This window comes from Pelobates fuscus, chromosome 4 (assembly GCF_036172605.1).
Source record: "Pelobates fuscus isolate aPelFus1 chromosome 4, aPelFus1.pri, whole genome shotgun sequence".
NCBI lineage: Eukaryota > Metazoa > Chordata > Amphibia > Anura > Pelobatidae > Pelobates > Pelobates fuscus.
The window spans coordinates 8511657-8535873 of NC_086320.1; the positions used below are offsets into that span (position 1 = coordinate 8511657).

General features: G+C 46.7%; 1 protein-coding gene across 3 annotated transcripts in view; it reads right to left on the reverse strand.

The window, feature by feature from the left end:
- The window catches only part of LOC134608268 (cytochrome P450 2C6-like), a 110534-nt gene that overhangs the window by 82438 nt on the left and 3879 nt on the right, over nt 1-24217 (reverse strand). The window contains exons 2-3 of one of the 3 annotated variants that reach the window (XM_063450959.1): nt 9257-9401; nt 7548-7731 (exon numbers count right to left, since the gene is read on the reverse strand). In XM_063450959.1, the coding sequence (XP_063307029.1) occupies nt 7548-7727 (180 nt within the window). In that variant the 5' untranslated portion in view covers nt 7728-7731; nt 9257-9401. Of the gene's footprint in view, nt 1-6989; nt 6997-7547; nt 7732-9256; nt 9402-24217 lie in introns of those variants that run through there. The other 2 variants (XM_063450958.1, XM_063450960.1) reach the window with 2 other exon arrangements.

The window sequence follows — 24217 nt, forward strand, 5'->3', positions numbered from 1 at the left end:
ATGAGACACGTAGCCGGTAGCCGGCGGTTCATGAGGTCTTTTTCCCGGATGCACCCTCGCTGGTCGGGACAAACGGGACGACATTGGCCGGGTCCCAAGCCGTTGTTTTCGGGGGGTTGCAAGTCCTAGGTTGGCCACCACAGTGTCCATCTCTGCTATGTCCTTGACCCGTTGTTCAGTGCCCTGATGCTGTATGATAAGCACATGTGCCGGTCCCCAGCAGTATGTCACTCCGCTGGCCATTAGTAGCGTTGTCAGTGGTCGGAGGGTTTGTCACCATCGCAGGGTAGTGCGTGACAGGTCGGAATAAAATGCTATGTCCATGCCCTCAAAGCTGAGTGGAGTCTTCCCCTTGATGGCACTCATAAGTGCTGCTTTATCTTGCCCGTTTTGGAGTTTGATCAGGAGATTGCCTGTTGGGGCGCCTGTGAGTTGTGGTGGTTTGGGTAGGCGGAACATGCCGTCCAACTGTATCCCCTTCGCTTGTCTGGGGGGCAGCAGGGTTGAAAATAGCCCGCGGAGGAGATGGGGCATTTCAGCTGAGGACACAGTCAGAAATGCCGCGGATTTTGATAAGTTTCCACCTGCGTTTATCTTCCATGGCAGCTATTTGGTGGGACATTGCAGTGTGGGCCATGGTGAGGTCTCTCACCTGTGTCTGTAGGTCAAGCACCTGTGCTGTGTGCGTTTGAGTGAGATGTTCTACAGTGGTGAGGCGGGCTGTGAACTCTCTGACATCTCCCCTTACATGGGATATCTCCGCGGACAGCGACTGGCATAGGTCCGAGAGGAGAGCTGTGAGTATTTCTGTAGTGATCAGGTGATCCATTGGCGGCTGTGCTGGCTTTGCCGGCCCTCAAAATCCCAGAGTCTCCGAGTAGTGCAGCGCAGTGTCTTCTGAGCTGTCGGAGTAGTCTTCGATGTCGGCCGCCATCTTAGGTCCCGCCTCGCCATGCGGCCGTCTCAAAAGATCGCCTATATCGGCAGATTGCCTGGGCCAATCAGGTCTCAGTTTTTTAGCTTTCTTCCCCATTAGTATTGGGGTGTCGTCGGGCTTTTTGCAGTGCCGTTGGCTGCCAGTTCGGGCTGAATTTGGGGCTTTAGGGTTCCTGCTTGTCGGAGCGCTGTGAGTGTGCGACCGTTCAGGTTAAGCGCTGGCTCCGCCCCCATCCATAGATAACTTTTTTTAAGCGTCCGTCAACTCAAATATTTTTAGTGATAGAATTTTTATGAAATACATTCACGGTGTTGGAGTTTCATTGAAAAAAGATACAGGACAAAGTGTGGATTACTTTGTCTAATGATAAAGCCGAAGGTTGACAAAACGTGATAAAAAGTGAAGCTTCTGCTATCAAGCTTTGACAGTTTCCCAACCCATCTCCAACAATGGCTGTGGTGATCAGACTGCTTCTCACCAGCCGCAAGACTTTGTTTATGGAGACCCCCAAACCAATGTGCCCCTGGTGGATAAACCAGGAGTCGAAGAAAGAAAGTGGTGGAGTCTGTGGGGGACTGCTTCAGGTAAGTACACCTACCCTCCACTGTACCCCCAGCAGGGATGCCCCTTAAAGGGACACTATAGTAACCTGAACAACTTTAGCTTAATGAAGCAGTTTTGGTGTATAGAACATGCCCCTGCAGCCTCACTGCTCAATGGTCTGCCATTTAGGAGTTAAATCCCTTTGTTTATGAACCCTAGTCACACCTCCCTGCATGTGACTTGCACAGCCTTCCATAAACACTTCCTGTAAAGAGAGCCCTATTTAGGCTTTATTTATTGCAAGTTCTGTTTAATTAAGATTTTCTTATCACCTGCTATGTTAATAGCTTGCTAGACCCTGCAAGAGCCTCCTGTATGTGATCCAAGTTCAATTTAGAGATTGAGATACAATTATTTAAGGTAAATTACATCTGTTTGAAAGTGAAACCAGTTTTTTTTTTTCATGCAGGCTCTGTCAGCCATAGCCAGGGGAGGTGTGGCTAGGGCTGCATAAACAGAAACAAAGTGATTTAACTCCTAAATGACAGTGAATTGAGCAGTGACATTGCAGGGGAATGATCTATACACTAAAACTGCTTTATTTAGCTAAAGTAATTTAGGTGACTATAGTGTTCCTTTAAGAGATCTTGAAAAAAAAAATGCTTTAATGCTTAAAATTATTTCACCCCTTAAGGTGACAGGATCAGTGTTAAAGGGACACTGTAGGTGCTATAACAATGTCATCTTATTTAATAGTTACAATGGTATCAATATGTATTATATATAATTTTACCTGTGTAGTCTAATTATTTTATTCACTGATATAGAGAGAAGTAATTCAAATTAACCTGCTTATTTACGCTAGTATATGTGTGAATATATGCTTTATTATTGAGTTTGTTGCCAAAAGAACTTTTGAACGAAAGGTCCTGGCAAACAGTATTAGAAACGGACTTTGAAAGATGGCCGCCGGCAACCCCTGGGACTACTATTACATCCCGACGTCATGGCGCAAGGATGCTAAACGTATGCGCCGAATAGGTCTGTCGAGTACCGATGACGAATGCGGAAGCCTTTACCGGAGGGGAGAAGAAACGGCGCCAAAATTTTAGATTTAAAAGCAACGGAATGGAGAAGAGCAGAATCACCGCTTCTGAAGAAGGCTATAACGCCGAAACGCGTCAGGTGGCGATATTCTTGGTGGACTTATCCTGTTTTTATTGAATTTGTTATCTTAGTGTAAATAAATCATCTTTAAAGTGATCCTGGGTCTTTTGGAGTGGTTATCGTTTGGCACTACAGGAAGTATCCTGAATTTTAACAGACATCCACCAACACAGATGCTCTTCTCCGCTGTTTAGTCTGAGTCAGCTTTTGAGTGACTCAGACAAATGTGAGTTTGACCATAAAAAAGGTGTTTTAATATTAGTGTTTTACTGTATTACCCTATGGTCTTTTATCTCATTCTTTTAGGAATAAGCCCTATGAAGTATTGGTGATTTTAAATATTTTAGAGTGCTCTCACCATTTTATATTTCACTTTTATTTAATAGGTTAATGGCACTGGCGCTGTCCCTCCATTCAAAGTTGTTGCAGAACCCCTTTGGCTGTCCAATCTATCCCCTTTTATTGTTGGCACTTAAGAGTTTTCCCTGTGCCTGGATTATACAGAATTACATACAACTATTTGTGGCCATACTTTGTTCGGTATAAAGATATACCAGTTTGCATGTGAACGGCTATATTCACCATACGAACTAAACTACCGAACCACCGGACTATCCTGGTGTGAAAAATGGATGTAATTTACCTCCCTGATTGCTTGTTACATTCCCTTGAGCACACGAACACTCTGCTATATTCCCTGGGTGGCCGCCATTTCGGCAGCCGAACACGTGGCGGCGGCCATCTTAAATCCGCGAACAGCGGTGTTTGGTCGTCGAGTGTCTGGAACTCAAAACGGACACTCGACTAACCGAACACTGCTAAGACCTCCAGGGCTTCAGAAAGTACCGAGGGAAACGCACGAACGGCCCGTCGTTCGGTAGGATGAATCCCACGAACTAGGGGATTAATCCGGTTACCAACTTAACTATGGATGGCATAGCCTTTCGGGACTTTTGAGGCACGAACAGAGACCGACCGCAGGGTTAGATCTCATGGAACTATTTCCGGCTACTTTACCCATGCGGTCGGTCATATCGTTACCTTCTCATAACTCCCGAACCCCTGGTCTGATCTGGGTGATTTTTGGATATGTTCCTCACCCAGATCAGGGATACCGGGGGTACCATATTTAAAGGTGTGTCTCACATATTTGGGGTACATCTAAGAAGTGGGGAAAAGTATGCACTGTATAATTATGTTAACTGTTAATCTAAGGGGAGGAGATGTGTGGAAGGTAACGTCTATGGGATTGGTTACTGTACTAATTATGGTGAGTCCCTCCCTTGCATGGGAGAATCTCATAAAAGCAGGAATGTTGCCATTCAACTTCAGTTCTACTCCTGATACTGTGTGTCATCCAGTGATTGGGAAAGGTGATGGGATACTATTGGATTTTATTGCTGATTGTGCTGGATACTCTCTTGGATTTATTACTTGTTCATGTATTCTTTTAATATACTAGTGGAGTTAAGCTGTGGGAAATCAGCTCTCTGCTACAAATGTTAAACCATTTCTGAGCAGTTTAACACTGAAGGAGATTGAATTGTCACTCCCAGCCTCAGTGGAGGTGCAGCGAAGCCAGAGATTATACACTTCCTTCTATTCATACCAATTCATACCAGCAATGGGCACTGTGCAAGGCTGAGTGTAGTCAGCTCACACTTCCAGCCAATCACAGCCGCCTATTGCTGCTCAGGCTGATGTTTCCTCATTATTCCAACCAGCATGTAGGGGATGGGCTGCTGGGATCTCTTGTTCTCCATTAAAACATTAAAAGCAGTTTAACACTAAATAGAAGTGCCTGTAACTCAAACATTTGCATTATAAGTCCTAAAAACACATGCACCCTTCATGACAAGAGCTTATAGGCAGATACCTACTATGTCTAATGGCAAATCCATCACGGATTCCAGGGTAGTAAATACAAACCGTATTATCTACCCCTGGGTGGCATTAACAGGCACCATCATCCACCCCCGGGTGGCATTAGCAGGCACCATCATCTACCCCCCGGTGGTATAAACAGGCACCATCATCCACCCCCGGGTGGTATTAACAGGCACCATCATCAACCCCCAGGTGGTATAAACAGGCACCATCATCAACCCCCGGGTGGTATTAACAGGCACCATCATCTACCCCCGGGTGGTATAAACAGGCACCATCATCCACCCCCGGGTGGTATTAACAGGCACCATCATCCACCCCCGGGTGGTATTAACAGGCACCATCATCCACCCCCGGGTGGTATTAACAGGCACCATCATCAACCCCCAGGTGGTATAAACAGGCACCATCATCAACCCCCGGGTGGTATTAACAGGCACCATCATCTACCCCCGGGTGGTATTAACAGGCACCATCATCCACCCCCGGGTGGTATTAACAGGCACCATCATCTTCCCCCGGGTGGTATTAACAGGCACCATCATCTACCCTCGGGTGGTATTAACAGGCACCATCATCCACCCCCTGGTGGTATTAACAGGCACCATCATCTACCCCCGGGTGGTAGTAACAGGCACCATCATCCACCCCCAGGTGGTATTAACAGGCACCATCATCCAGCCCCGGATGGTATAAACAGGCACCATCATCCACCCCCGGGTGGTATTAACAGGCACCATCATCCAGCCCCGGGTGGTATTAACAGGCACCATCATCCAGCCCCGGATGGTATAAACAGGCACCATCATCCACCCCCGGGTTACATTTTCATGCAGTGATATTCAGCTCAGTCACTACAGTCATTACTTACCTCTAGGTAGTATTTACGCTCAGCATTACTGATGTCAGATTTACAGAAAGTATTAACTGAGCATAGCAATTATTAATTTAAATTAATATTACCTACTTTAGAGTAGGATTATAGTCAGCTCAGGTAATATTTAGTCAGCATGGGTCAACTCATGTAGTATTTACACTCAGACTTGCAAAGTCAAGGGAGTATTTACAATGAATTTATTTTTAACAAAATTTCTGTGTTTTTTTTTTTTTTTTACTGTTTTTTAGCATTTAAGTTTATTTGGCTTTCACCCAAAGTAGTGTGTCAGGCCATTTATTACACTTTTTATGTGTTTATATATTATTTTTTAACCATCTCTTATTCCTGGCACAGTCATACTGCTGACGAATTTATTCTACTTTCTACCTATTCCCTGGCAAGGATTAACTTCTGGAAAACTGACTTCACATCATAATCCTGGTCGGGATCATACCACCCAAGCTCTATTATTTAAGCAGTGTTACTGCTCTAGCAAATGTGAGTAAATTACCATTGTTATTTTATTTGTATCTGATTTTATCACAGTAAGCACTATTGTTTGCCTTTGTATTTTATGCCTTAACCCCTTAAGGACCAAACTTCTGGACTAAAAGGGAATCATGACATGTCACACATGTCATGTGTCCTTAAGGGGTTAAAGTAATCTGGATACTGAAAAAAAAATAACCCTTAAAGGGACACTCCAGGCACCCAGACCACTTCTGCCCATTGGAGCGGTCTGGGTGCCAACTCACACTTCCCTTAACCCTGCAAGTGTAATTATGGCAGTTTTCATAAACTGCAATATTTACATTGCAGGGTTAAGTCCTCCTCTAGTGGCTGTCTACTAGGCAGTCACTAGAGGGATTTCCGTGTTCATAGAACATGAAAAGTGTTTTTAGCGATGCTGGACGTCCTCATGCTATTTGAGGACCTCCAGCATCGCCGAAATCCCAGTAGAAAAGCATTGAATAATGCTTTCCTATGGGGAGGTCTAATGCACGTGCACATGCGCATTAGGTCTCCCCCGCCGGCTGACGTCAACGGGGTAGGAGAGTAGGCAGAGCCTGACCGAGCGCCAAGGGACATCGGCGCCGGACTCCGGTAAGTTACTAAAGGGGTTCTAGCCCCTTCAGCAACTTGGGATGGAGGCGTAGGAGGGAGAGTGGCTCTGCTAGTACCTGCAGTGCCAGGAAAACGAATATGTTTTCCTGGCACTGGAGAATCCCTTTAAGAGATACACATCCATCAGTGGGGATTGTACCGCTGTATGCGGTTTTACTCAGAGCTGGTCTATAGCTCTATCAAATGTGAGTGAGAGTCCATATATACTTGTTGTGTGTTCTACACCTAATATCGGACCATCTGTACAATTATTGGTTATTTTCTGTTTTATTACATATTTCTACCACTATCAGAACCCTGGAAGATTTCCAGTGAGGAATTTTCCAAGAATCTTTTGATGCTTCGTATCTGGTGCAACCGGTTTTTCGAGTGTTTAGTATTTACATTGAGTAGTAACTACCTCAAGTTGGTATTTACAGTCAGTAGTACCCACCTCAGGTCAGTATTACCTACCTCAGGATAATATATACCTTCAGTATTACCTACCTCAGGTCAGTATTACCTACCTCAGGATAATATATACCTTCAGTATTACCTACCTCAGGTCAGTATTACCTACCTCAGGATAATATATACCTTCAGTATTACCTACCTCAGGTCAGTATTACCTACCTCAGGATAATATATACCTTCAGTATTACCTACCTCAGGTCAGTATTACCTACCTCAGGATAATATATACCTTCAGTATTACCTACCTCAGGTCAGTATTACCTACCTCAGGATAATATATACCTTCAGTATTACCTACCTCAGGTCAGTATTACCTACCTCAGGATAATATATACCTTCAGTATTACCTACCTCAGGTCAGTATTACCTACCTCAGGATAATATATACCTTCAGTATTACCTACCTCGGTGCAGAATTTAAAGTGTTATCTACCTGCGGTATTTACAGTCTGTAGTACCTACCACAGGGTAGTATTCACATTAATTACCTACCTCAGTGCAGTAATTACAGTCAGTAGTACCTACCTCAGTGCAGTAATTACGGTCAGTAGTACCTACCTCAGGATAATATTTACAAGCTCCCTCCTTGGTCACATAACTGGGATTTCCCAGCAGGGGCAGTGGAGTGGGTCCTGGGGGAAGCTGGTTTGCCATCTTCGTCTGCTTCAAGTATGAGAGGAGGAGGGTGACGGTGACCAGAATGGAGAGGAACAAACTCAGGGCGATGAAGATTCCCATGATTCTACGGGAGAATAACCAGAACAATAGTCAGGCGCGGCGCACTTGCATTTCTACACTGTGTGTTCTTAGTACATACAGTCATTAAATATGGAATGGTGGAAGGGATAATTTTAAAATGGATCCAGTGACTATTCACAGATGGGCTCCTGAGGTCCATTGCACATTGTGCTCCTGTGTAATGAGTTTCTTGTGGGCCCCACAGAGATTTATTTCCACCATTAGTGTAGATATTTGCAGGACATTATTGACCTGCACCACACCCTGACATCAATAGTATTATTCGTAAAATACAAAACACACAATATTAAACCCTACATTTAAACTCCCTCTACTCTTGGGCAGCAGCAATGTCTATTACTTAGCCCAAATACATAGAACTAAAATATAAAACGCTTCCTGCCCATTATCCCAAATCCTTACGCACATTAAAATAGCTAAAGGTTTTTATTTTCACTCCAATTGCAATTAACGTGTAAGCTCACCTGCCAAATCAAGGAAACCCTCTTGTGAGTTCTGCACTAACAACAATTTGCTGCTTTTGGCTAAAAGGCAAAATCTTTAATGAGACAGAAAGGGGCATTTTTTTTTACTCCTATAAAGTAATTAACCCTTAATAGGGAACACATGGGGAGGGTGGCAGTGTACCCCCCTGGCCACAATCCTTTAAACACTGTTTAAAACAGGGCTTTCCACATGAGGGCCGAATGCCATCTGTGTAAAAGGATAAAGGACCATTTATCTATATAGTGAAATTAAAGGACCACTATAGTGCCAGGAAAACATCCTGACATTATAGTGACCTGAGGGTGCCCCCACCCTCAGGGCCCCCCTCCCGCCGGGCTCTAGGGGGAGGAAGGGGTTAAATGTACCTCATTTTCCAGCGCCAGGCGGGGAACTCCTCTCCTCCTCCATATCGCCGTCATCGGCTGAATGCGCATGAGCGGCAGGTGCCGCGCGCAATCAGCCAGTCCATAGGAAAGCATTCTCAATGCTTTCCTATGGACGCTGGCGTCTTCTCACTGTGAAAATCACAGTGAGAAGCGCGTTAGCGCCTCTAGCGGCTGTCAATGAGACCGCCACTAGAGGCTGGATTAACCCTATTATAAACATAGCAGTTTCTCTGAAACTGCTATGTATATAGAAGAAAGGGGTAATCCTAGCTGGACCTGGCACCCAGACCACCTCATTAAGCTGAAGTGGTCTGGGTGCCTATAGTGGTCCTTTAATATAATAAATAACTCCCTAATTTTCTATCCTTCTGTGGAATTGCCATATTATTGGAAATCAAAATAGGGTGCTATCTACTAAATACACACATTCTCAGACACAAATACATGCACATTCAGACAAACAAACACATTCTCAGAAACAAATGCATACACATTCAGACAAACACACACATTCTCAGACACAAATACATGCACATTCAGAAAACACAAACACACACGTGCAAATATAATCACGGACATTTACACACACACACGTTTTTATTTATTTATTTAATGAGAGCCGCCCAGCCTCCCTACCTTTTCCTGGGAGAGCTGGGATGGACTCTCTTGTTGAGTTCCAGGGGGCTGCTCGGTTCACATTGTCCTCTTCCAGTACAGCCCCGACCTGTGGCTGGTAGTGATGCGGGGCCTGGGTGATGTTACATTCCGGCTGCCGACCTCACTACAGGGCAATAAGAGAGCCATGCAGGAGGAGCACAATAAGTACATAACTCTCTCGCCGCCACCCTGTCTCCCCGGACAGTTTATTTGGGCAGAGTAGGCACCTTCTATGTATGTACTCTGCCAAAAGAGATGCCCACAAAGCACTGGGCATAGGCAGCGTCCTGAGCTACCCTATGCTTAGTCCAGCACTGCTTGGATCTCCATTTTATCATTTTATACCACATTTATTTTATTATTTTATACCTCCATTTATTTTATACCACAGTGGGCGGACTTTGTAAGGCCCATGGTCCGTATGGTGACGACCCCTCGTTCTCATTAATCTCAAAACAAAGATATTAGAAAACTTGATGAAACTGAATTTTTACTCACATATATTACATTTGTAAGTGCCATTAAAATAGAATTAATAAATAAAACAGCAGTAATCAAACTAAAGTAGTAAAAAATAATTATCAAACTAATATACTAACACATTAATCTTATCAAAGTGACTAATGACCTAATCTCCGCTAAATCCAAAGGTCACTACTCCATATTAATTCTCCTTGACCTCTCTGCTGCCTTTGACACAGTTGATCATTCTCTCCTCCTTCAAACTCTTCAATCACTCGGTCTCTGTGACTCTGTCCTCTCTTGGTTTTCCTCCTATCTCTCCCAACGCTCATTTAGTGTCTCCTTTTACAAGGATACCTCCTCCCCTCGCCCTGTCTCGGTTGGAGTTCCCCAAGGCTCTGTCCTTGGTCCCCTTCTATTTTCTCTTTATACTGCCTCTCTTGGAAAACTTATTGCCTCTTTTGGATTCAACTACCACCTGTACGCTGATGACACTCAGATATACCTCTCCTCACCGGACCTCTCCCCGGCCGTCCTGCAACGTGTCACTGCTTGCCTCTCTTCCATCTCTGACTGGATGTCGTCACGCTTTCTCAAACTTAACCTCTCTAAAACTGAACTCCTTGTCTTTCCTCCTCCTAATACTGATCCTCCTCTCTCACTCTCCCTTCAAGTCAGTGATATCCACATAAGTCCATCCCTACAAGCGCGCTGTCTTGGTGTCATACTTGACTCTGGTCTCACCTTTGAGTCTCACATCCAGTTTGTTGCCAAGTCCTGTAGGTTCTAACTCAAAAACATAGCCCGCATCCGCCCCTTTCTTACGCAAGATGCTACCAAGGAGCTTGTCCATGCTCTAGTAATTTCCCGCATGGATTACTGTAACCCTCTCCTGATTGGTCCCCCCAAAAGCCGTACTGCCCCGCTACAGTCTGTAATGAATGCTGCAGCTAGACTGATTTTCCTATCCAGTCGGTCCTCTCACACCTCGCCCCTCTGCCAGTCCTTACATTGGCTCCCTGTATCCTATAGGAGTCAATTCAAAGTGCTAACCCATACATTTAAAGCACTGAACAATTCCAGCCCCTCTTATATCTCTTCACTGATCCAGAGGTATGCCCCTCCTCGTACCCTCCGCTCTGCCCGCGACCACCTCCTGACCGCTGCTCGCACCCGTACGGCCAACTCGCGCTTGCAGGACTTCTCACGGGCGGCTCCTCTCCTAAGGAATAACTTGCCTACTGCCATCAGACTCTCCCCTAGTCTTCAATCATTTAAGAAGGGCCTTAAATCCCATCTCTTCAGGAAAGCGTATGGCCTCCCAGAGTAATCTCTCCCTTACATACAGTGGCGTACATACCAGGGTCGCAGGGGTCGCGGCTGCGACCGGGCCCGGCCCACCAGGGGACCCGGCCGCCCCTGCGACCCGGTATGTACGCTCCGGGCCAGCCTCTTCTCATGGAGGTTCCCAGGAGCCGGCCACCTCCGGGTCCCCCGAGGCTGGCCCTGCTTATACCTGGCGGCCGGCTGGTGCGCGAGGGAGCACTCTCCCCTGAGTGCTTCCTCTTCAGCTCCCTCGCGCACCGCACTGATACCGGAGCCGGAAGATGATGTCATCTTCCGGCGCCGGTATCAGTACGCGGCGCGCGAGGGAGCTGAAGAGTAAGCACTCAGAGGAGAGTGCTCCCTCGCGCGCCCGCAGGACCAGCCAGCCCGCCGGGTGACCGGCCACCCCAGGAGCCCAGCAGCACCACTGGACCCCAGGGAATCCCCTCAGCACTCCAAAAGGTAAGGAGGCTGGGGGGATTAAATTATAAAAAAAACATGTGTAAGTGTAAGTGTGTGTGAGTGTTAGTGTGTGAGTGTTAGTGTGTGAGTGTTAGTGTGTGTGAGTGTGAGTGTTAGTGTGTGTGTGTGTGTTAGTGTGTGTGTGAGTGAGTGTTAGTGTGTGTGTGTGTGAGTGAGTGTTAGTGTGTGTGTGTGTGTGTGTGTTAGTGTGTGTGTGAGCGTGTGTGTGTGTTAGTGTGTGTGTGTGTTAGTGTGTGTGAGCGTTAGTGTGTGTGTGTGTGTTAGTGTGAGTGTTGGTGTTTGTGTTAGAGTGTGTGTCTGCTAGTGAGTGTCAGTGAGTGTGTTACTGTGTGTGTCTGTTACTGAGTGTGTTTGTGTGTGTGTGTTAGTGAGTCTGTTTGATGTCTGTTAGTGAGTGTGTGTTTGTCAGTGAGAGTGTATGTTTTGTAAGTGAGTGTGTATGTATGTCTGCCGCTGAGTGTGTCTTTGTCAGTAAATGTGTGTGTCTGTTAGCTAGTGTGTATGCATTTGTTCGTGAGAGTGTGTGTGTGTGTCTTCAGCACTTACCTTTCTCCAGCACCGGACTCCCATGGCGCTGGGGATCCCTCCGCCTCTCAGCTCCGAATGCGCATGCACGGCAAGAGCCGCGCACGCATTCAAACCGCCCATAGGAAAGCATTACTCAATGCTTTCCTATGGACGTTCAGTGTCTTAAAATGGCGGAAGCGCCTCTAGCGGCTGTCAGTGAGACAGCCACTAGAGGCTGGATTAACCCTCAGTGAAACATAACAGTTTCTCTGAAACTGCTATGCTTTCAGCTGCAGGGTTAAAACTAGAGGGACCTGACACCCAGACCACTTCATTGAGCTGATGTGATCTGGGTGTCTGTAGTGGTCCTTTAAGTGTGTGTGCATCTGCATGCAGTGGCGTACATACCGCGGTCGCAACCCCTGCGACCAGGTGCCCGCCGCCATGTGTTGCTGCCCCGGCCCACGCAGAGTAAGCGCGAGGGGGGGGGCCCACGGTTCAATTTTCGCACCGGGGCCCCATGGGTCATGTGTACGCCACTGCTTACATACCTGTCTCTTGCTCTCCTATGGGATAGTGCTTTGCTCTCTCCTCCAGCTCTGCTTCACTCCTACTTGATATTTCCTATCCTAATGTTTCTAATACCCCACCTCCTATAGACTGTAAGCTCATTTGAGCAGGGTCCTCTTCAACCTATTATTCCTGTAAGTTTTCTTGTAATTGTCTTATTTATTGTTACATCCCCCCTCTCAAAATATTGTAAAGCGCTACGGAATCTGTTGGCGCTATATAAATGGCAATAATAATAATAATAATAATTAAGGTGCAGATATACAGCCCTAAAAAATAGTGCCCGGATGTCACGTAACCCCTTAGTGACCAGAGCCTTTTTCAATTTTCTTACCGTTAAGGACCAGGGCTGTTTTTACATTTCTGCTGTGTTTGTGTTTAGCTGTAATTTTCCTCTTACTCATTTACTGTACCCACACATATTATATACCGATTTTCTCGCCATTAAATGGTATTTCTAAAGATACTATTATTTTCATCATATCTTATAGTTTACTAGAAAAAAAAAGTAAAATATGATGAAAAATGTAAAAAAGCATAGCTGGTCATCATGCACCCATGTCCCATTTGGGACATTTTTGAAGCCGGCCAATGTAATTTACCCCCATCAAACCATATGTTTTTGAAAAGAAGACACCCTAGGGTATTTCAAATGGTGGTATTTTAACACTTTCCATGCACTAATTCTACCACCAGTCTTTGTCAAACATTTGGGTAGTAATTTTTTGGTGTTATTTTTCACACACATTTTACTTTAGGCATAGATTCTCAGCTCCTGTTACTGACAAAGAACACCACAATATGTGTTCAGCAACAAATCCTGAGTACAGCGATACCACCCATGCATAGGTGTGTCGGGTTCTCTGAGGGCTTAAAGACCTTATTTGGAGGGTGCGCATTCCAGTTTTGCAACTTGGAATTTTCACAGCTGGCCATCAAGGCCCTGGGGAGTCAGCACAGCTAAATGGACAAGGGCACATGTATGAGTGTGGGGATGGTGCTAGTGATTGGCTGTATGTGTTTAGGGGAGTGGTTATGGGTAGAGATGTCGCAAACATAAAATTTTCCGTTCGCAAACGGCGAACGCGAATTTCCGCAAATGTTCGCGAACCGGCGAACCGGGCGAACCGCCATAGACTTCAATAGGCAGGCGAATTTTAAAACCCACAGGGACTCTTTCTGGCCACAATAGTGATGGACAAGTTGTTTCAAGGGGACTAACACCTGGACTGTGGCATGCCGGAGGGGGATCCATGGCAAAACTCCCATGGAAAATTACATAGTTGATGCAGAGTCTGGTTTTAATCCATAAAGGGCATAAATCACCTAACATTCCTAAATTGTTTGGAATAACGTGCTTTAAAAGATCAGCTATGATGTTGTATCGATCAGGTAGTGTAAGGGTTACGCCGCTTCACAATGACAAACTCCCCGTTTAACGCACCGCAAACAACCGCAAACAGTGAATTTGCACAACCGCAAACTCCCCATTTGCACAAGGTTTGATACCAAGCTAGCCATGTCCCATTCCTTGTCCTCAATTATGTCATTGAAGGTCGTTTCCTCCACCCAGCCACGTACAACACCAAGGGTCCCCGAAAGGTGACAACAAGCCCCCTAGGACGCCTGCTGTGTTTGGTCTTCCACCTCCTCAAAGCCACCTTCCTCCTCTGACTCCTCTTCTTCAGACTCCTCTCTCTGCGTTGCCTCTCTCTGCGTTATTATAAGATGCTTGGTCGGTCCTCCTACTTCAAATTTGGGGCACTGCTCGTGCAATCTAATGTGCCACCAGATAGGAGTGGTGTGTTAAGTAGTACTATTCCTATCAGTTTAATCCCTGTTACGTCCCCCTCATCAGGCCGCTTTTAGTCGAATGTATCGCCCACTGTCAGTCCCTTCGGGATCCATCCCTCATTCATCTTAATAAAGGTGAGGAGGTAATCTAGACTTTTTTGACCTAGGCGACTTCTATTCTAAGTGACAATACCTCCTGCTGCACTGAAGGTCCTTTCTGACAGGACACTTGAAGCGGGGCAGGCCAGAAGTTCTATCACAAATTGGGATAGCTCAGGCCACAGGTCAAGCCTGCACACCCAGTAGTCAAGGGGTTCATCGCTCCTCAAAGTATCGATATCTGCAGTTAAGGGGAGGTAGTCTGCTAGCTGTCGGTCGAGTCATTCTCTGAGGGTGGACCCCGAAGGGTTGTGGCGATGCGTAGGACTTAAAAAGCTCCGCATGTCCTCCATCAACAACACGTCTGTAAAGCGTCCTGTCCTTGCCGGCGTGGTCGTGGGAGGAGGAGGATTACTTTCACCTCTTCCCCTGTTAGATTCCCGTTGTGCTGTGACATCACCCTTATACGCTGTGTAAAGCATACTTTTGAATTTATTTTGGAACTGCTGCATCCTTTCCGACTTGCGGTAATTCGGTAACATTTCAGGCACTTTCTGCTTATACCGGGGGTCTAGTAGCGTGGACACCAAGTACAGGTCGTTCTCCTTCAGCCTTTTTATACGAGGGTCCCTCAAGAGGCACGACAGCAAGAAAGACCACATTTGCACAAGGTTGGATGCCGAGCTACTCATGTCCCGTTCCTCGTCCTCAGTCTCACTGAAGGTATGTTCTTCCCCCCAGCCACGTACAACACCACGGGTACCAGATAGGTGACAACGAGCACCCTGGGATGCCTGTTGTGGTTGGTCTTCCTCCTCCTCCTCAAAGCCACATTCCTCCTCTGACTCCTCTTCCTCACAATCCTCTTCCAGCGTTGCCACAGGTCCAGCAAGCGATGTTGATAAGGCTGTTTCTGGTGATGATGGTGACCACAACTCTTCCTCTTCCTCTTCACGCTCATCTCCGGCCTGATCCAGCACTCTTCGCAGGGCACACTCCAGGAAGAAAACAAATGGTATGATGTAGCTGATGGTGCCTTCGGTGCGACTGACTAGGTTGGAGCAGGCGGTCGAACATAAGGAGTGCTGATTCCAACGTGTCGGGCTGTCGCAAATCAAGCGCCTCACTGGCATGTTGTTTCGCCGCTGGATATCTGAAAAGTGCGCCATGTAGGAACGCCTGAAATGGCCACACACCTTCCTGGCCTGCTTCAGGACGTCCTGTAAGCCTGGGTGCTTATGCACAAAGCGTTGTACGATCAGATTACACACATGTGCCATGCACGGCACATGTGTCAACTTGCCCAAATTCAATGCCGCCAACAAATTTCCTCCGTTGTCACAAACAACTTTGTCAATCTCCAGTTGGTGTGGAGTCAGCCACTGTTCCACCTGTGCGTTCAGGGCGGACAGGAGTGCTGGTCCGGTGTGACTCTCTGCTTTCAGGCAAGCAGGTGGCAGCAGGCCTGCCTGCAAGTCGTGGCGGTGTCACCAACTCTTCTGCAGAGCCACGCATTCCATGCTTGGCAGCCGTCAGCAGGTTTACCCAATGCGCAGTGTAGGTGATATACCTGCCCTGACCATGCTTTGCAGACCAGGTATCAGTGGTCAGATGGACCCTTGCCCCAACACTGTGTGCCAGACATGCCATTACTTCCTTTTGCACAATCGAGTACAGGTTGGGGATTGCCTTTTGTGCAAAGAAATTTAGGCCGGGTACCTTCCACTGCGGTGTCCCAATAGCTACAAATTTTTGGAACGCCTCAGACTCCGCCAGCTTGTATGGTAAAAGCTGGCGGGCTAAGAGTTCAGACAAGCCAGCTGTCAGATGCTGGGCAAGGGGGTGACTTTGTGACATTGGCTTCTTACGCTCAAACATGTCCTTGACAGACACCTGACTGTGGGCAGATGAACAGGAACTGCTCAAAGCGAGAGACGGAGTGGCGGATGGTTGAGAGGGGGCAAGGAGGACAGCAGTGGTTGACGTGGCTGAAGATGCTGGACCAGGAGGAGGATGACGCCTTTGAGTTTGTGTGCTGCTTGTACTCATGTGTTGATCCCATAGGTGTTTGTGATGTGCGATCATGTGCCTTCGCAAAGCAGTTGTACCTAGGTGGGTGTTGGACTTTCCACAACTCAGTTTCTTTTGGCACAGGTTGCAAATGGCATCGCTGTTGTCAGAGGCAGACACACAAAAAAAATGCCACACTGCTGAGCTCTGCAATGACGGCATTCTGGTGGTGGCAACAGCATGCGTTGATTGGCGTGCTGTCTGGCTGACACCGGGTGCCGATGCATGCTGTCTGTCTGTGCCACTAGCTCCTTGCGACGACCTCCCCCTGCTTCCAACTCGTCTCCTCCTCCTCTCTGTCTCCCCATCTGAACTTTCCCCCTGTTCTTCTTCTCTTCTAGCGGGCACCCACGTGACATCCACGGACGCATCGTCATCATCAACCGCTTCACTTGTATCTGACAACTCAGCAAAGGAAGCAGCAGCGGGTACAACATCATCATCATCACACCGTACGTCCATGTGTGTAATGCTGCCTGATTGAGACATATCCCTGTTATCTACATCCTCTGGCAATAATGGTTGCGCATCACTCATTTCTTCCAACTGATGTGTAAATAACTCCTCTGACAGATCAAGAGAAGCGGATGTGGTGCTAGTGTTGGTGGTGGCGGCAGGCGGGCGAGTGGTAACTTGAGAGGTGCCCGAAGCTAAGCTGGAGGAGGATGGTGCGTCAAGGTTCCGAGCGGAAGCTGTAGAAGATTGGGTGTCCTGTGTTAGCCAGTCAACTATGTCCTCAGAACTTTTCAAGTTCAGGGTACGTGGCCTCTGAAAACTGGGCATTATTCTAGGGCCATAGGGAATCACAGCACCACGATCACGATGGCCCCTGCAGGGTGACCTGCCTCTGCCTGTCATTTTTTTTTGGATTAGTGGTACTATGCGTGCAAGCTACTGTGAGACCAGATATGAGTGGCACTGTGCACTGGCAGAAGTTGCCAGAGTAGACGCTGTAGGCCTGACACACACGCTTGCAGACAACTAACTGCTATTCAATCTATTACAGTCAATTTTTTTTTTTTTTTAAATGTACACTACTGTTACACCAGATATGAGTTGCACTGGTGTGACACTGTGCCCTGGCAGGCCCTGAAACGCACACGTGTGAAGGAAACTGACTGCTACTATATTACAGTCAAAAAGGTTTTGTTTGTTTATAATGCAAGCTATTGTGACACCAGATATGAGTGGTGGCACTGGGCAAGTGGGCACAGTATTCGCTGTGAGCCTGACACACACGCTGGCAGGCAGGCAACTGCAATTAGATTACACAGGAAAAAAAAAAGCAGACTGATATTTTAGCCCTAAAAAGGGCTTTTGGGGGTGCTGTCCTTACAGCAGAGATCAGATGAGTCCTTCAGGACTGTAGTGGACACTGAATACACTAGCCTAGCTATCGATTTCCCTATTAAATCAGCAGCAGCTACACTGTCCCTCCTCTCACTAAGAATGCAGCTTCCGAATGAATCTAAAATGGATGCTGTCCAGGAGGTGGGAGGGTCTGGGAGGGAGGGTCTGCTGCTGATTGGCTGGAATGTGTCTGCTGACTGTGAGGTACAGGGTCAAAGTTTACTCAATGATGACAAATAGGGGGCGGACCGAACATCACATATGTTCGCCCGCCGTGGCGAACGCGAACAAGCTATGTTCGCCAGAAACTATTCGCCAGTGAACTATTCGGGACATCTCTAGTTATGGGTTTGTAGTGGGGCAGGGATCATCTTACCTCAGTGCCTTTTGGAATTCTGGTCAGCAAACAACTTCCCTCCCACCCACATTTAATGTTTTCTGTTCGTCACAACTAGCGGGAAGCGTGTCCTTGCCAACAGGGTTGGGGAGCAGATGGAATGTCAGGAGATGGACATGGTGGGTCTTAACCTCCCCTGCTCTGTACGGTAAACTTTTAAGTTACTGAATTTTATGTGCCCACCGAGCAAAAAGCTGGCTGGTGGTAGAGCATTTAAGATGATGGGAATTTTGGTTTGGACGAGGCGGGAGGCAAGAGCCCATTGGGTAACGTTTTTGGTGCATAGGCACCTGGTTAAGTTCGTTGGCAAGGACGGTTATTTAAGTTTGAGGCTGTAGGGCAATAAGTGTTAATTTATATGTTAATTATGGTATGTATATATATTTATGTGTTTATTTATATTTGAATTAAAGGAAAAGAATAAAGTTCGGATGAGTCCTACAGTTGTAAGTTTTTAATAAATGCTGTGGCCTGTTTCATCCAATACTTGTTGTTACAAAACTATTATTTACCCTGTGTGCAGTTAAGTGCTATTTTACCTTCCAGCTCTATTTTCAGCCATTTCGGGACTTTGCACGTGTTCGTGGCCATCTTACGTGCGAACAGCGGTGTTTGCCAGCAATCGTCTGGAACCAAAAACGGAGACGCAAACAGGCGAACACCGCTGAGACCTCCAGGATAACGTAACTTCGTGCTGGACCTACCGAACGACCAGCCGTTCGGTAGAAAGATTACCCTTTACATGGGGATTATAGCAAACCCCGGGATAACTGTGGATGGCAAGGGTTTCGTGGAGTTTTAACGTACGAACGGAGACCGACCGCAATGCCAAAACTTGTGGAACTATTTTCGGCCAGAAAGTCTGTGCGGTCGGTCAAAACTTCAAAGATCCATAACTCCCGAACTCTTTAACCGAATGGGCTGGATTTTGAATATGTGGTTCCCCTGAACCAGGACTATCTGGGGATACGGGATTTAAAGCTGTACCCCCTGGTTTTGGGGTACATCCAGAACTTAGGTAAAATACTGTATGTGTTAATTATGTTAAATGTTTATCTGAGGGGAGGGGACGTGGGGGTTGTACCATGTATATGATTGGTGATTTTATGCCTCCCCCTGGGTGTGTTCTTTTTGTACTCAACTGTAATAAAAACCAGGCTGGGTGTTCCAGCACGCAGTTCTTGCTTGACCTTCAAATCACAGCCTCGACTCGTTTTGTGGGGAAAGATATCCTAGCTGTAAAATAGCTAGTGGGATTGTTCTACATTTACAGGATCCTTCTGGATATCGAGACAAAGCGGCTTCTCTCTCTCTCCCTAAATAGAGATCCAGACTATCCAAGCGGTCCAGCTTTCAGCTAGCCTGGGAGTAACCGTAACACTTGTTGTTTGTCGTTATTGGGGTAGTCTTCTTACTCTTAGTCGCACCCATGTCCCACCCTAGGGTATTTTAACACTTTCCATGCACTAATTCTACCACCAGTCTCTGTCAAACATTTGGGTAGTCATTTTTGAGTGTTATTTTTCACACACATTCTACTTTAGGCATGGATTCTCAGCTCCTGTTAGATGTTACTGCCAAAGAACACTCCAATATGTGTTCAGCAACATCTCCTGAGTACAGCAATACCACCCATGCATAGGTTTTTTGGGTTGTTTGGGGGGTGGAAAGCCAAACGCCTGACATGTGTTTTTCAAATTTTACATATCTTCTTTTCCTATCTTCTTTTTGGGGGCCTTTTCAGATATCCCAGTGTATTTTCTTGCCATGAGCGTGCGTATATTTGAAAAGTTGACACCCCAAGGTATTGTATATGGAGTGTTTTGATGCCTTTGATGCAATTGTTTCAGTCAACAAATTGGAGAAAGTGTGTGGTGGTAATTGTTCAATTTTCATTGTTACACACACATTGCTTTTTGACTGTGATTTAGGAGAGCCTGTTGTTGGTTATTGCAAGAAAACACCCCAGGTTGTTTTCCGCAAGGCCTCCTTAGTACACCCATGCCCCCCATGCATAGGTTTGCCAGGATTTGGGGAAGGTACAGTTACAATTGTATGAGTTGCAATTGAGAGTGTTTCTTCTGATAGGCCTATCTTTAGCTTGGGGCTTATTTTACACACCCCAGTTTTATTTATTGCCATGAAAGCGTATATATTTGAAACATAGACAACCACAGGTATACAGGTATTGTATATGGAGTGCATTGATGCAACTGTTTTAGCCCACAAAAAAATTAAGAAAGTGTGTGGTGGTAATTTTTCAATTTTCGTTTTTTACACACAAACTGCTTTTTGACTGTGATTTAGGAGATCCTGTTGTTGGTTATTGCAGGTTGTTTTCTGCAAGGCCTTCTCAGTACACCCATGCCCTCCACGCATAGGGTAAACGTAACAAAAAAAAAAAAAAACTCAACGGCAAATGTTGAAAAAAATAAAAAAATGGACCAGTGTGTGGTATCGTTTGAAGCAGTCCCCAATGCAGAGTCCAGGGCAATCAGGACAGTAATATACACTATCTTTTCTCGGCCCCCTCTTAAAACAGACTCTGCATCTTTTTTGGGGATTCTGCTTTGCAGCAGTAGGGGGAATTTTAAAAATAAAATGTGTAGCCCCAACTGTGCATGTAGTGTGTTTGTAGTGAACGTAGTGTGTTTGTAGTGAGTGCAAAGTGTGTTTAGTAAATGTAGTGTGTTTGTAGTGAGTGCAACTTGTGTAAAGTGAATGCAGTGTGTGTGTGTTTGTGTGTAGTGCAAAGTGTGTTTAGTGAATGTAGTGTGTGTGTGTGTGTGTGTGTGTAGCGCCGAGCGTGTTTAATAAATGTAGTGTGTAGTGAGTGAAACATGTGTATAGTGAATGTAGTGTGTGTGTCTAGTGCAAAGTGTGTTTAGTGAATGTAGTGTGTGTGTAGTGCAAAGTGTGTTTAGTGAATGTAGTGTTTTAGTGAGTGCAGAGAGTGTACAGTGAACGTAGTGTGAGTATGTGTAGTGCAGAGTGTGTTTAGTGAATGTAGTGTGTGTGTGTAGTGCAAAATGTGTATAGTGAATATAGTGTGTGTGTGTGTGTGTGTAGAGCAAAATGTGTATAGTGAATGTAGTGTGTGTGTACAGCAAAGCGTGTTTAGTGAATGTAGTGTGTGTGTTTAGTAACTGTAGTGAGTGCAGAGTGTGTTTAGTGAATGTAGTGTGTGTGTGTAGTGCAAAATGTGTATAGTGGGTATATTGTGTGTGTGTAGAGCAAAATGTGTATAGTGAATGTAGTGTGTGTGTACAGCAAAGTGTGTTTAGTGAATGTAGTGTGTGTGTGTGTGTGTGTGTATTGCAGAGTGTGTTTAGTAAATGTAGTGAGTGCAGAGTGTGTTTAGTGAATGTAGTGTGTGTGTGTAGTGCAGATTGTGTTTAGTGAATGTAGTGTGTGTGTAGTGCAGTGTGTGTGTGTAGTGCCGTGTGTGTGTGTAGTGCAGAGTGTGCTTGTAAGGATTCAGTGTGTGTGTAAAATAGGGGGGAGGGGAGTATTTTTATTAATTTATATATATTTAAATTGTATTCCCCCCTCCCTGGTTCTTATATTCCCTGTTGGTCCAGTGGCATGGAGCCAGCCGCGGTACATTGAAGAGGGGGCCCAGCAGCACACACTGTCTTCCTTTCCAGCTCCTCTCTGACTAAATCTCGCGAGACAGGCCTGCGTGCTGTGCGGAGCGTTGCCATAGTAACCCGTGGCAACGCTCTCGCGGCCGCAGGGCGCAGGAAAGTTAGACAGAGAGCAGCTGGAAAGGAGGACAGAGTGTGCTGCTGGGCCCCCCTCTTAATTGTATAGGTAGCAGGGGGCCCTCTGTGCACATATATATAGCGAAAATCGCTATATATATATATATGCACATAATGAATGTGGGGCTCAGGCCCCCCAGGACCGCCGGGCCCATGACAACCGTTAAGGTTGTCATGCCCTGATGGCGGCCCTGCTGTCCATACACACACACATAGACTGCTGAGTCCATACACACACACACACAGACTGCTGAGTCCATACACACACACACAGACTGCTGAGTCCATACACACACACACACACACAGACTGCTGAGTCCATACACACACACACACACACACACATACTGCTGAGTCCATACACACACACACAGACTGCTGAGTCCATACACACACACACACACACAGCCTGCTGAGTCCATACACACACACTGCTGAGTCATATACACACACACACACACACACACAGACTGCTGAGTCCATACACACACACACACACACACACAGACTGCTGAGTCCATACATACACACACACAGACTGCTGAGTCCATACATACACACACACAGACTGCTGAGTCCATACATACACACACACAGACTGCTGAGTCCATACATACACACACACACAGACTGCTGAGTCCATACATACACACACAAGCTTCCTCACTAGCAGAGACACACACACACAGACTACTGAGTCCATACACACACACACACACACACAAATGTCCTCACTAGCAGACACACACACACACCAGAGCACATCAAGCCTACCTGTTGCTGGGGGTCAGCCATCTTCTGGCCTTTGCAGCAGCAGCATGGTCTGCTTCTTAACGGTGGGGGCGGGGCTTATGTGCGGGAGGTGGGCTTCGTTTTGGGGCGGGGCCTGTGCCGGAGAGCCTATCAGTGCTCCCTCCGGCCACAGACAGCCCCCAGCACCGCTCCAGTTGCTCTCTCCTGCATTCCCTCGGGCTGTCACAGACTGTGACAGCCCGAGGGAATAGAATCTAGCCACATGGCCAGCATGTTGCTGGCATTTGTGGGGGCACAGCATGATGCCCCCCCCCCCTAGCGACGCCATGGCTTCCTCGACATACATTGGGAGTAAATGGGGGTAGAGAAGATGGGGCTACTGCTCCAGTAGGAGTGGATGGAGGGCTTCTTTATGATGCCCATCAGCATAGTCAATGGCCAGAATCTTTTACATTTTGGCACATCGATGGAGGCCCATTGCTGCTTTGCCAAAAAAGAGTCAGGCTTTGCAGCACGGAACTAATCTGCATATAAATTAGTTTGGGCGGCAATGTTCCCAATACATTATCGCCCAGAAACACCTCCATAACCTGCTGAGGGCTAAATCCTGCGACATCCACATTGATGCCAGGATTTGCAGTAAAGGGTGGGATGTCTGGCCTCTGGCAATGAGGCACTACCCACTCCTCAACAGTACTTCCAGCTGGAGCAGCACGTCTCCTTCCGGCAGGGGGACTAGCAGGCACAGATACAACATAACTAGATACATCACTAGCAGCAGATACTGTATCTAGTGATGATGTATCTGAACACCTGGCAGGGTCAAAATCAGGGTCGGAGTCTGACATAGACGCGTCAGACTCTAGCGCAAGGGTGGCATATGCCTGCTCAGCGCTATATGACTTCCGTGACCCCTGTGACATGATCACAATCACTTTACTCTCCCCCTCAGTATATCTGTGCAGTCTCTCTGCCCTCTGGATATCTGTGCCATCTCTCTGCCCACTGGATATCTGTGCCATCTCTCTGCCCTCTGGATATCTGTGCCATCTCTCTGCCCTCTGGATATCTGTGCCATCTCTCTGCCCTCTGGATATCTGTGCCATCTCTCTGCCCCCTGGATATCTGTGCCATCTCTCTGCCCCCTGGATATCTGTACGATCTCTCTGCCCCTTGGATATCTGTGCCATCTCTCTGCCCCCTGGATATCTGTGCCATCTCTCTGCCCCCTGGATATCTGTGCCATCTCTCTGCCCTCAGGATATCTGTGCCATCTCTCTGCCCCCAGGATATCTGTGCCATCTCTCTGCCCCCAGGATATCTGTGCCATCTCTCTGTGCCCAGGATATCTGTGCCATCTCTCTG